The sequence below is a fragment of the Leptonychotes weddellii genome, chromosome 9, assembly GCF_054177405.1.
Source record: "Leptonychotes weddellii isolate Sample4059 chromosome 9, ASM5417740v2, whole genome shotgun sequence".
Classification (NCBI taxonomy): Eukaryota; Metazoa; Chordata; class Mammalia; order Carnivora; family Phocidae; genus Leptonychotes; species Leptonychotes weddellii.
Window position 1 is genome coordinate 91,423,752 of NC_138377.1, and position 13,176 is coordinate 91,436,927.

Genomic DNA, 13,176 nt, shown 5'->3' on the forward strand with positions numbered 1-13,176 from the left:
TTCCGCTTTCCTTTCTCAGGCCCAGCACACCCACGATGCTATCACAGAGGCTGCCCAGCTCATGAAGGAGGCTGTCGATGACATCATGGTGACACTGAATGAAGCCGCCAGTGAAGTGGGGCTGGTGGGAGGCATGGTCGACGCCATTGCAGAGGCCATGAGCAAGGTAGACCTGAGCTCCCAGGTGCTCACCTTCACCCCTTGACCCCAATTCGTCCTCGGTTTCCCTCAGATGTGGTCCCTAGGTGCTTTTTCTAAGGAGCGGTCAGCCAAAGCGGATACCAGTGACCTTCCTCTTTTCCTGAGGGTTCCAATCAATGTACACACATCCTATCCTCTATCCAACATGTTATTCATTCTTGATTCTTCATTCATTACTTTTGGAAGCTACTCTCACCTTGTCTTCCAGTTTTACACAGGGGAAAAATAATGGAGATGGAGAAAGTATCATTGGTTCCTTCACTTATAAAATGGAAATAGGTATTTACCTCCCTTGTTTACCTCCTAGAGTTGTCGTGGGAAACAAGAAGGGATTCCCAAGAGCTGGTCTTCGGAATGGCTACTTTGGAATCGTGGGGAGCACATTCCTAGGCTCTACCCCATCCCCGATGAGTTGAAATCTCTATGGAGTTGAGCCAAGGAATCTCTAGATTTGTTTTTTTAAGACTTTATTTATTTGACAGAGAGAGAGAGAGCACAAGCAGGGGGAGCGGCAGGCAGAGGGAGAGGGAGAAGCAGACTCCCCACTGAGCAGGGAGCCCGATGCTGGGACTCAGTCCCAGGACCCCAGGATCATGACCTGAGCTGAAAGCAGATGCTTAACCGACTGAGCCACCCCGGCGTCCCAGGAATCTCTGGATCTTTTAAATCTCCCCATGGTTTTGGTAACCAGGTGCAGAAACCACTTAAGTAGTATGTATGAAAGCCCGTAGTGAGCTCTTGGAGGCAACGGGCGTAGAAGAGAACGTGACAATCATTTCTCCTCTAGTGAGTCCTTGGTTGAGTTGGATCAGTAGAGAAGTGTGACTGGAGAGTGTCTCCTGCTCTTTCCTCAAGGAGTCCTTCGCTAGTCATGTCAGTTTGATAGTCGTTAAAATTAACAATTGTTCATCAACATCTGATTTTCATTCTGTGATAGCATAGCCAAGAATTTTAGATTTTGTCCATGTTTTGAAACGTCCATTGTCAGATTGTGAATACATTATTATGGTTTTTCAGGGTAATAAGTGGTCTTTAATTGCTAATTTAGAGAAGACTGGTTGGTTCGTATCTCCATAAAGAGGTGATAGCCTGAAACTATAATTAGGATAATTCTCCTTAAACATTCATTAGGCAGTCATTACCAGACTGAGAGAGTCATGAGCCGGGCGGGGATGCCGGGACTGCTTTAGAGACCCCAGACGTGCCTTGTCAGATCACTCTGGTAATTTCTGCTGTGGGCTTCTCGTGCCTCAAATATGGACAGTTTGGCAGAAAGTGAGTGAAATTCCCCCTCTTTCTAAAGCCTTTGGGGAAGTCTCCATGGGTGTGTTTGGTTTTCAGGACATCAGAACACCCGAGCTTTGAAAGGAAGCCATGTTTGTACCAAGGTTATTAAATAATGGCACTCCAGTTTTCTCAATACAAATTAGAAATTCAAATGATAACCTTTTTCTTCCTAGGAGAAGGTATTTTTCCGAATGACTCTAACAACAGGGAAGAGTTCCATAAATCTCTGGAATATGGAAGTCAGATTCTTGAAGCCTTTTTTTGATAGCCACTGAGGCTTGCATATCTAGATGGGTTTTCAGTAAAGAAAGCAGCTCTTGTACTGTCTGATGTCAGTGGCTTGGCCGCTGCTCTCCCATTCAGCCCAGGACGCTCTTGACTCTTTTGGAAGGGCTGGGAGAGAAGTCTGGCGTTACCTGATAGCCATAGTTAGGAATTGCTAGCCATAGGAACCACAGAAGCCAGGAGCAAAGGGTTCTTTCCTCCATTCTGCAGAGTATACAGTCGGGGTTTTATTGGTACCCCTAAACTCCTGTCTACCCAGACCTGACACCCAAGGTTCTACCCAGGGCCTCTTCCGCATTCTCCCCTTGTTCAGCCTACCCCAACCTGCCCATTACTGCGTACTTTGTATTAAGGGATATTCCAGGGTCTTTGAGCCCCTAAGCAGGAAAGGGTTAGAAATAGGGCGTTTTCTGAGTTTCAGTTCTTTCGTTATAACATTGATGTACTGTCAGCATCGTTGTCTGAAATTCTCAAAGGCATTGAGTGACTGGCAGAAAAAAATGAGTGTACCCAAAGTTGAGTCTAACTTGGATGTAATTTGTGCCACTTTTGGTGCTTCTGCTGTGGAGGTTCTTCCTGGAATTCTCTGTGTCTGAGCACCAGAAGGTTTGGGAATTGATAGGTTAATATGAAGTAATCAGGTTTGGGTGACCTTGGACAAAGCACACAAGCTCTCTGAACCTTGGTTTCCCTATTCAGTGAGGTTAGTGGTTCTCAGTCTTGGGGATTTTGTGACCCACTACTTTTTCTTTGTTTGCTTTTTTGTTTGGGTTGTTTGGTGTTGGTGGTGGTGATGGTTTTTTTGTTCTTTCTGACCAGGGGAGGAGGTTAAAGAAACAAGCCTACTCTCTGCATCACTACTATTTCATACAAGAAAGGTCATGTTAACATTCCCCCTCAAAAAGAATAGGAAGGCTATAATCTCAGAACAAAAGAAAGTTCTTTGAACTAAAGAAATTTGAGATCCATCCAAAAAAATTGACCACTTTGTTCTTCCCTTTCTCATTGTCTTCGGACTGGCAGGTTGTATTCTAAGCTGCTCTCCAGCTCCAGCTCCTGGTGTATTTGCAGTTAGGCCATAGTTCATATGAAGTCTCCCGGCGCATTGCTGGACCCAGTCAGTTTACACCAAGTGAATGAGTCCAAAACTCAGTCCTCATTTGACCAGCAGGACCCCCATAGTGTGATGGAGATAATTGGCAGCAGCTATATCCCTGATAAAGAAACCCAGAAAAATCTAGCCTGGAGTCTGTGTTGATGCTTTGATGGAAATTACATTCCCAAACTGTGCAGCCACATCACACATAGGCTGCAAGGAGATGTTCCTTCGGTTCATATTGTAGTTAGCGCCAGCTTGTGACGTGGAGCTCTTATTGAAGACTCCATCTAACATTTCCTAAGTGCCCTCTTGGCCCCTAGTCTCTGCCCCGACTGCAAACTATCTGGCAGAGATCTGCCAGGAAGATCTTCTCAAATATGTTGTTGTGTATCCCAGATCCCACCATTTTCCTCATGATTTCAAGGTTCTTCATCGGACAGCTCAGCTTCATTCCCACTGCTCTCAACAGCCCCCTCTTGTGTTCACTATACTCCCTCTTCCTGTATTCATTTCTCCTTATTTTGTCTCCTCACCTGGAATACCATTCAGCAGTCAATGGTGACAGTAGTGATAATGATGATGGTGAAGGTGTCGCCTTTTTCTTCATCATGGTCATCATTGACATTATCATCATTTTCGTCATCATCCTGGTCGTCATCTCCTCTTCTTTCACGTAGCTCTTGGCCAGGTATGGTCTCAGTTGATGTGTACTCCAACCTTCCGATGCTAAGAAGTTTCCAGTGAAGGACCTGAGACTCAGAATTTAAGCAACCAGCTTGAGGCCCATTCATAAGCCCTGGAACCAGGCCTCAAATAGAAGTCTTCTGAACCAATATGTCCCCAATCCTTCGAGGGACAGAGCCACTGTCCCACTGGCCCCAGCTCTTCCCCCAACAGTGATCTCTCCCGTCTCTCAATTCCTATTGCTCTCAGAGTCAGATGAGCCACAAATTATTCCTAGTGCTTCCAGTTCCTTGTCTTCCCCAACTTAGATCAGAAGCGAGGGTTCCAGGGTATAGACCTCTGTGGACTGCACCATTCCTAGGGAAGCCCCTCACGATATAGATTCTGCCTCCTCTCCCGGCTCATCTTCTGCCATTCTGTGCTCCCCTAGATGTGTCTGGCCCATGCCCACCGCCATATGCTTGAACTCTAATCCACTTCTTGGGACCCCTTCCCTACCTTTTATATGTAGCGGACTCCTCCCCTGCTAAGACCTGGCAGAAATGTCATTCCTCTGGAATGCCCTCTGTCTCCTCTCAGACAAGGCTTGGGGCCCCCTTGCCTGTGTACCCCAAGTGCTGTCTTTGCACCTCTGTTAAAGTCCTTATCACCAAAGCTGGGGGATGCTGTTGCCTCTAAACCAAAGAAATTCTGTGGGCGTCTCCATTTTTCAAAGTTCCCGATTCTAATAAACACAGTGCACACTTCAACTGTCCTCTCCTGACATGTGGGTTCTTTTTCTCTCCTCTGTAGCTGGATGAAGGCACTCCTCCAGAACCAAAGGGAACATTTGTCGATTATCAGACGACTGTGGTGAAATATTCCAAAGCCATTGCGGTGACAGCTCAGGAAATGGTAAGAGGAAAAGAGCTGCCCCACCCACTGTCGGTTGCGCTGGTGTCCACCACTACCACCACTGAGTCTTCAAATCGGGGTCTGTGTGGGACAGAGACTACCCCGTGTTTCTAGTTCCTTCTGGGCCCCAGCTCTGTCCTTTATCTGTGGTCTCTCTGGCTGCCTGTGGCCTAGACACCCCCATCCACTGGAGCTCTTGTTTCATGGAAAAGCTGCAAGAAGGAATTACAGATAATTGAGACTTGGGCATGAGGACAGGGGAGCAGAGGAGGGAGAGAAAATGAGAAGGAAGTTAGAGGTAAGGGGAAGGAAGAAAAATCCTATTCACCTCGCAAAGGACTTGAGGTGTTTTTATAAAGTTACAGTACAAGAGAAGACATGTGGGGTGGAATAGAGATTGTCTAATGGAATCAAGTTACAGTCCTTGGACAGAGAGATATGCCAGTCTTTCAGGCAAAATGAAACAGCATGGTTATATAAAGACAATTTCCCTGACAACAGAAGGCATGTAACTTTTGGAGGTAATTTTCAATTTTTCTTTTTTGTTTTTTGCTAAGATGTATTGCCATCAGAATTGTATTACATGCATCTTTAGATAAAAACGGCATCGAGAGACAGAGAATGCTATCCTGATAGATTAAAAAGTTGCACAAAAGATGACAAAGGGTGTCCTCACAGAATAAATAGGGGTATGTCGTAAGAAATTTCCTCTTAACCTTCAAAGGCTCAGATGACATGGAATAAAATTTGGGAAGATGCCCCTCTGCTGCTGCCACACGAGGCTAGTTGAGAGTTGAAGCGGCCCCCTGGCTGGAGGGACCACACTGAGCCGTGGCGCCGTTCCTGCCCCCACCCCAGGCCGGCACCTCGGGGTGATTCTGTCATGTAGTCGTGTGTCCACTAGAGGTTGAGCTTGGACCACAAAGGCTTCCCTGGCCCCTGCTCTTTCTTAGAAACTCTGTGATTGTGCCAGGTTTGCTGTTGCTTAAAAGGACTTGGGCCAGGAAGGGGAATAGCGGCAGTGCCCATCTCAGGGACTAAAAGAGCTGGAGTCAGGCCCCAGCTGGTTCTGCTCCGGGGGAGTCCGGGGCAGGGCGCAGGTCCGATGAGGTAGCCCCACGGTGCCAAGTGCTCTGAGCAGGGAGCACAGCGCCGCAGGAGGTGAAAATATTTGGAGTGGCCTCCTCGTGTTTCTGGAGTATCTCCTGGGCTAGATTCTCAGCAGGCCCATCTTAAGTCTTGATGCCCATGCTCTTCAGGAGCCCAGCCGGGGGCTGCACGGCTGCTGCTAAGTTAGCTGGCCTGGGCCCTGAGTGGGCAAGGGTCCCGCTTGGCCATGTCAGGTTGCCCCAGAATCGCTGTGTTCTGCGTGGCAGGACTCAAACGAAGCAACGCTAGGCGCAGCCTGCCTCTCTCGGGGTTCAGCGTGGGTTCCTTGGGAACCACGCCTACACCTGAAAGCCTGTGACATTTCCTGGTAAATGTGCCTTAGACGACTACACATTCCCATCCAGCCTCTGTGGATATGGAGCCATTTAAAACATTTTTTTTAAGCCCTTTAAAGTCAAGGTCTTCTAATGCCACCAAGAGAGAGAAGGGGTGCGGCAGGAGGGATCCTCTTAGGAGGGACAAGGACACCTTTCTGGGCAGCAGTTAAAACTACTGTTCAGAGCACTAAGAGGCATTTTTGTCGGAGGAAAAAGAAAATCTAGAAACTAGTGTGTTAGCTAGGTAGGATAAATTTAGGTAAGTTTTTCTATGATGCAGGCAGAAAATACTCAATATCCTAATAAGGAAAAGGCAGAGCTCAACCATTTAGGCTACAGTGGACTCTTAACCAAATTTGTGGCTGAACCCTTGTTATCCTTTGGCACAAATTGATTATAAATGTGTATTCTCTTTGAATATCTTCCTCCCAGATATTGGGCTCACCCATCACTTCTCAGTCATGATTTCCCTAACAGCCCTATCCTCATGCCCTCTTGCCCGGGTGGGACCTGCTTCTGGGTTCCCAGAGACCAGGTCAGCAGCAGAATGTGACCAGGGATGGGCACTGCCTGAGGCCCATGCCCCCTGCGTTCCCCAAGGGAAATCTCATGGTGACCCACGGGGCCGGGCCGGCTGGGGCTGCCACGCTCACCTCCCAGAGTGGGCCATGAGGGCCTGCCCAGCCTGAGCCTAGCATGTCGCCCACTGGCCCCGCCAGGACCTGCTGGCCTGAGAGGGGCCCTGGCCTGTTGTGCACATCGCAGCATGGGCTTCGCTTGAATTGCCCTCTCCAGCCCCAAATGCAAGTCCAGAGCTTAAAAGTGAATGAAACCCTTTGGCTTCCAGTGGTATTAACACATGGTTCTCATGCTTTTTTCCGTGTGTGTGTGTGTGTGTGTGTGTGTGTGTCTTGCTTGTTTTCTTTTTCCAGATGACTAAGTCGGTTACTAACCCGGAGGAGTTGGGAGGACTGGCTTCACAAATGACCAGTGACTATGGGCACCTGGCTCTCCAGGGCCAGATGGCAGCAGCCACGGCGGAGCCAGAGGAGGTCTGCCACCATAAGCCCCTGTTCTCAGATGCACATGCACACTGGTTACCCACTCCTGGGGGGTTCTTGATAGCTTAGTTCCCCCCTAGAAGTTCCCGGCCTGATAAGTTCCCACCGCTGTCCCGCCAGCCCCCCAGGTACAGACCCGGTGGCCCCAGGCTGTGCTCAGAGCCCACTGTCCTTTCTGAGGCCCGCAGATGGAGAGCTGGGTCCACCTGGGTAAGTGGGCTTCCAGGCAGACGCCCTCCGTTGAGACTGTCTGGCCAGGTCGCCTGTCTCCCAGCCCATTGCCCGGCTCCCAGAGCGCAACACACACTGCCATCTTCCTCTTGCTTAGTGCATCCTCCTCAGGGATTTTCCTGTTCTCCAAAGGCTCCCAGCAGTATTGGAAGAGCCAAGTATGGGAGTTAACTGCCCCGATCTGAGAAAGGGCTGGGTAGCCTACTTTTGTGACACAAAGTCTTACCCAACTATTGTTGGTAACTTTCTACAAACCGTCCCCCATATCTTCTGTGGACTCCTCTTCATTACCTGCCTGTCTTCCCTAAACTCGCTTTCCTTAGTGGCCAAACACAGACTTCGCCTCAGAACGCCTATACCCGTAAGAGTCTTAATTTGGCCAAAGTGTGGTCCCAGAGGCCCCTTTCTAAGACCCCCCTGTCCTGTCTGCTACACCTGAGTAATCTAGTGATCCCCTGGGAAGCAAGCGGGCCGGCTGGAGCGGCGCATGCCCAATCACACCCATGCCAATGTTAGCACACACAAGGTGCCCTGTGCCCAGCTCCCGCATGGCTCCTTAGAGACACAGAGCTCCGTCTGGAATAAAGAATAGGGGAGTAGATTGCAGGGACACTGGGGAGATGAAGGTGACTGCATTCTGTGACATGCAGCGGGCCATGTATTAAGCACAAATCCTGTTGATGATATTCCTAAATGAAGCGGGCTGTCGGGGGGGACGGCTGCGACCGGTCTTCCCTTCTCCTTGCAGTGACAGTCCGTGTCCCCAGACCCCTTAGTGCCGGGTCTGCCAGGAGTCCATCCGAAGCATGTCTTCACAAAGACTCCCAGAGATGATACAGAAATGACCCAAAACAAAATCCCTTGCTAACATATGTCATAACAACGCATGTAAACAGGAGTTTCATATGTATGCACTTGCATACATATATATCTAGCATGGGATGATGTAGGTTTCTAACAGTGCCTGCACTTTGAGATTTTAGTATGGTTGAGTATTTAGGCTGCAGCATGAATAATTCTGTTTGTAATGAGTCTGTGAAGTCACTACCCAGAAAGAAAAATCATCAGAACCCACCCACCCCACCCCGCCCCGGCCCCAATCAGGATTCTGTGTAATGTTGAATTTCCTCAACAAGCCTAAGGGAACTTACGTTACAGGAAGGAACAATCTGGACAAAAGGAAGAAGTGTTAGGCTTTGCGGGATGGAAAAACAAAGAGGCTGTGGGGAGGGTTTGGATCTCTGTTTCCAGAAATCTTTAAAAAATGGAATCTAGATCCATCAGGTCAGTTCAGACGTTGACTGGCCTGAGTTACTGAGTGAAGAGCCCATGATCTGTGGAGACTTTTCCACATCTGAGTTCTTAGAGCTCCCCAGCCCACGTGTGAAACAAGTAGATTTTCTCCCCGCAACCCAGACCGTGAAGCAAAATACAAAATAATGTCAGAGCAGCCAGGAAAGGAAAGGTATCGCTGAAAGCCCCACACGAGATTACTTTAGTCCCTGGCCTCGTGTCTGTAGCAGCTGACATTTTCATTAAGGTTCTCCCTTTACACCATTGCGTCTTGAGTTCTATTTCACATTCCAGACACAAGAGCACTGTGACCTGGAGCAAAAAGGGGCAGAGAGAATATACAATTACCAGTGGCTTGCTAAGGAAAATTCTTTGTGTGCATTTGCCAGACAGATATTTAGGGGAAAACTGAGAAGGTCGGGGAGATCCCTAAAGCAATGTAGTTTTTTTATTCCAAGACTGTGGAATTAGTTTTCTCGCCAAGAGGGCCCCACATCACAGCATGTGAAAGTATTTCTATCGAGGGCAAGGAAGAAGCTGCTCCCTCCTCGCTCCAGTCCTGCAGGCTGCCGTGCCGAGTCAGCGTTTTGGTCTTTTCCAGATTGTGACAACTACAGGAGAAGCCCAAGGTCTGCCCTCTGAACACCAAGCAGGAGCTTTATCTGCTGCTTTTTTCAGGGAAAACTCAAACTCCCGTTAACACCACTGTGAAAACTCCTTTTTTTCAGCAAAGTCAAAACCCTTAGGCCACTTCCCAATCAAAGATCCCTGTTCTCTTTTTAAAAAAAAAGAAGGAATTGGAGATCCTGTGAGCCACCAGTGCTAAATATAAATGCTGGGGGGGGGCGGGGGAGATCTAGTGACTACGGCTTTGTCTCTGAGGGAACTCTGCCGTGACCGCGTGTAATACTGCGTGTCTTCAAAGCTGGTAGGAACATTTGTCGCGAGCCCATGGCAAGAACCACAGCCTTTTCCCAAACATGAGATGGGTGTCTACAGTGGAATTCTCTAAAACTTTCCGCTCCGAGACACACTTTCTGTAGGTGGAAAGTGATGCCCTGTTTCTGTTCTGTGCTCATGATTCTTTCCCTTCCATGTTTTTTGGGTTTTTTTTTTTCTTTTTAAGGAGAAACTGTAAAGCCTGTCAGCCAACATTCACTATTGCCTTTCAGCATTCGCAGGCTCTCCCAGGCGAATGATATTTGACCTGGTTTTAGATGTGATTGTTTTGAAAGCCTGAGACAAATGTGTACATTTTCTTTAGTTTTAGGCAGTAAAGAAGATCAGTATTTCTGAGACCCCCTCCAAGTGAAATTTGATCCAAAACTTCATCAAGGCCAGACTTCCAATTTCCCCCAGGACGTAAAAGCAGGAGACAATGGCCATTTGGGCAGGAAGGGAATTGAGGGTTTTTCTTGACATTCGAGTCATGCTTTACTGCAGTCGCCAATTTAAAACCCCAAGTTGAATGTCTGAGCAACATTCCTTTATAATACACACTGGTTGGTGGTTAAGTCAGATCACCCTGGGGGCTGGACAGATTTGCTGAGAAACTTAGTGTTACTTTGAGAAGTTAGCCTTTTTAAAGCCCTTATCTTTTTGAATACAGTCTTAAAAATGCATTCCCTCTCTCAGATGTTCCTCCAGCAGTACAGAATGTTCTGGGAAATTGCAGTAAGAGTGTGTTGTTTCTGTTGTCCCCTTTAAGTGCCTGCCCTAGCTGTCCCCAGGTACCCGTGGAAAAGAATAATCAGAGAGATGTTCATCAAGTCCACACCACAGATCAGATCCATGCTGGGGGCTGTCCCATGTACCCTCACAACTCCACAATCCTTGGTTCTGCCCCATTTCACAGGTTAGCAAACTGAGGCTCAGGAAACTTAGTTAAATGGTCCAAGAGCACACAGCTACAAGAGTCAGTGTGGAAGCCGCTTGAAATAACTTTTTGGAATAAATGAAGTTTCAAGTAAGTAAAGAAGTAAACATGGCAACGTCAGGATTCAAACCCAGGGCATCACTGCCTTTACTCCTTCCCCCTCACCAGCCTACCCCTTGTCACAGCGTTCATGTGGCATTTCCTACCTTGAGATGTGTTCACACATACCTTTCATTTGCTCCATCAGCCCTGGGTAGTAGAGCAGGTTCTGTCCCATTTCGCAGGTGAGGGAACAAAGGCCCAGGAGGTTAGCTGGCTCACCCAGGGAGTCGATGGCCAGGGAGGGGCTGGGCCAGAAGCAGAGCCCGTGGGCTTTCCTGCTGCCCGTGCTGCCCACGGGGGTGAAGAGCTGAAGGCAGGCCTGGGGCTGGCATCTTGGATCCCTCCCCTTCCTATTGCATTCAGCCCTCTTAGCCTGTGAAAACAAGTGAAGCCTATTTCAACATGTCCTTCATGATACCCATCCTTCCGCATGCTGTCCAACTAGGACTGCGCAGCCAAGCATATAGGAGGATTGCGTGGCCAAACCTCAAGGTGGCCTCCGGGCACCAAGAAGGTAATCATGTGACCTGGCACAGACCTGTGGCCAGGACCAAGCCCTGGGTTGGCCAAGAACCCCAAGGGCTCTGTATAACTCTTGCCTTATCTTAGGCTTATCCCTTTGCTCTCTGGTGCTAGTCTTTGTTGGTGCTTCCTACCTGGAGTCTCCTCCCTAATGACCACTGTCCCAACTCTGCAGTGCGTTTGCAGGATCCTTTGCTGCATGCATGGTGTCCCCTCCAAGGAAGGGGCTGAGCATCAGGACGTTGGGGTGTTTTTCATAGCAGGGCCTCTCGCAAGGGGGCTGAAGGAGCATGAGAGTGTCATTGAGGATGTGTCATGTCTGCCCGTAGGTTTCAGGCTTGAGTCAGTGGAGGAGTAGGTCCCTTCACCCTCGCACCTCCAGGGCCATTTGGGAGTGACTTAAGAGGCCTGTGCTTGCCCCAGTGCCCACCATTGTGTGGACAGGAAGCTCAGGCGTGGTTCTGAGCAAGGAGCAGAAGTGGGACACCGAGCCTGGTCCTTCCTAGCACAGGGGTTTCCCACCTTACTCTTCTGAGCCCTGGGAGGCGCTTTGCAAGTTCTGCACGTTTGACTCAAGGCTCACTTTTTAAACATAATTGAACTATTTTTAAAACTCTTAGGAAAAACGGTGTGTGTTTTTGAGTAAACTCTGGGCCAGGCCAGTGATAACCCACTGGGGGCCGCCAACACCTTACCGTGGGCCACTGGGTGGTTTCATGCAGACCTCAGGCTGACGCTGCTTCTCCCTGCTAGGGTTCGGGGCCTACAGGAAAACCTGTACGCACATAACAGAATTTTCTCAACACCGCAGCCCAAGCAAAATGCAGAAATGAGGCGGTGGGTGAGGCTGTATCAGGCTCCAGAATCTGACTTTTAAACTTTGATTAACTTAATCTCATTGTTGACTTTTTATTGAGTCAAGGACATAAACTTTAACTCATAAAGGAAGGGTATACTAATAACACATTGTATCAATTTTACGTGTTGAATTTCCAGGAGAGATTTGGTAGGCGGGGGTTGGGGGGTGCAGGGATGGTACCAATGCTAAGTGGGGAAAAAACGAAATTAGTAAACACTGATCTGATGGGTAGAGCGACCTGGGTGCTCATCTGGCTTTGCCAGACACTGGCTGTGTGATCTTGGGCCAATCACATCACTTCTCTGAACCTGCACAGTCTCTTCATTTGTCAACAAGGAGGTTGAACTAGTAAGGTCAGTTTTATTTTGAAATTCTGTTTCTTCTTCCATTTGCCCCCTACCTGGCTCTCCCAGCCGTGCCTGTCACTTAGAGACCTGTGGTCATCCTTGACACAGAGCTCTTGCCTGTGGATTAGCTCTGACCCTCGAGTGTGTAGGGATCGGAAAAGGCTCAAGAGCCAGGATGAGTTTTCAGCTTTCGTGGGGCATCCCCCAGCTTCAGCCGGGCCTTGTGTTTAAGCCAGTAGACATGCCCAGCAAACAGCTACATTTGGGTGTTTCCGCTGGGTGGCTGAACTGGAGTGCCTCTCCCCTCCTCAGTGGTAGACCTGTTTGCAGAGCTGCCAGCTTATAGGATCTTCATGTTGTATTTCACCTGGAGATGGTCCACAGGCAGCCGTCCCTGATTGTGAGGCTTTGGCAGCACCCCCAAAAGAGCCAAAGCTCCACCTTCTGGATCAGGAGAATTTTCCATTAAATGGATTTTTTTTTTTTTAAGATTTTATTTATTTGACAGACAGAGGCTGAGAGCACAAGTAGGGGGAGAAGCAGGCTGGGACTCGATCCCAGGAGCCTGGGATCATGACCTGAGCCAAAGACAGACGCTTAACCAACGGAGCCACCCAGGCGCCCCTATTAAATGGATTTTAAATATCCTTTGGGCCTTAAGGGGATAAGGGAATTACTTTTTTCCCTAAAAGCATGATGTGTTTCAATAATAGAGTTAACATTTGCAGCCCCCTTCACTACCCCAATCCCCCCCTGCCTTGAACTACTCGACTAGGACAATGCTGGAAGATAGCACCCCGGTGGTCCAGATCTCCCAGCTTTTACTCAGGATACCTGAGATCTTAGTAGTTGTTCTTGGTAGATGCTGGAAGGAGAAGCCACAGCTTCTTGCTATCATGGAGTCTTGGAAATAACACTTATTAACTAAAGCTTAAGGTATTTTGCTTT

The 13,176-nt window shown here is 48.6% G+C and overlaps 1 protein-coding gene across 1 annotated transcript in view; it reads left to right on the top strand.

The window, feature by feature from the left end:
• The window catches only part of TLN2 (talin 2), a 408,095-nt gene that overhangs the window by 340,254 nt on the left and 54,665 nt on the right, over positions 1-13,176 (top strand). Inside the window, exons 42-44 of the mRNA XM_081831869.1 lie at positions 20-166; positions 4,349-4,450; positions 6,870-6,989. Of these exons, the coding sequence (XP_081687995.1) occupies positions 20-166; positions 4,349-4,450; positions 6,870-6,989 (369 nt within the window). The remainder of the gene's footprint in view (positions 1-19; positions 167-4,348; positions 4,451-6,869; positions 6,990-13,176) is intronic.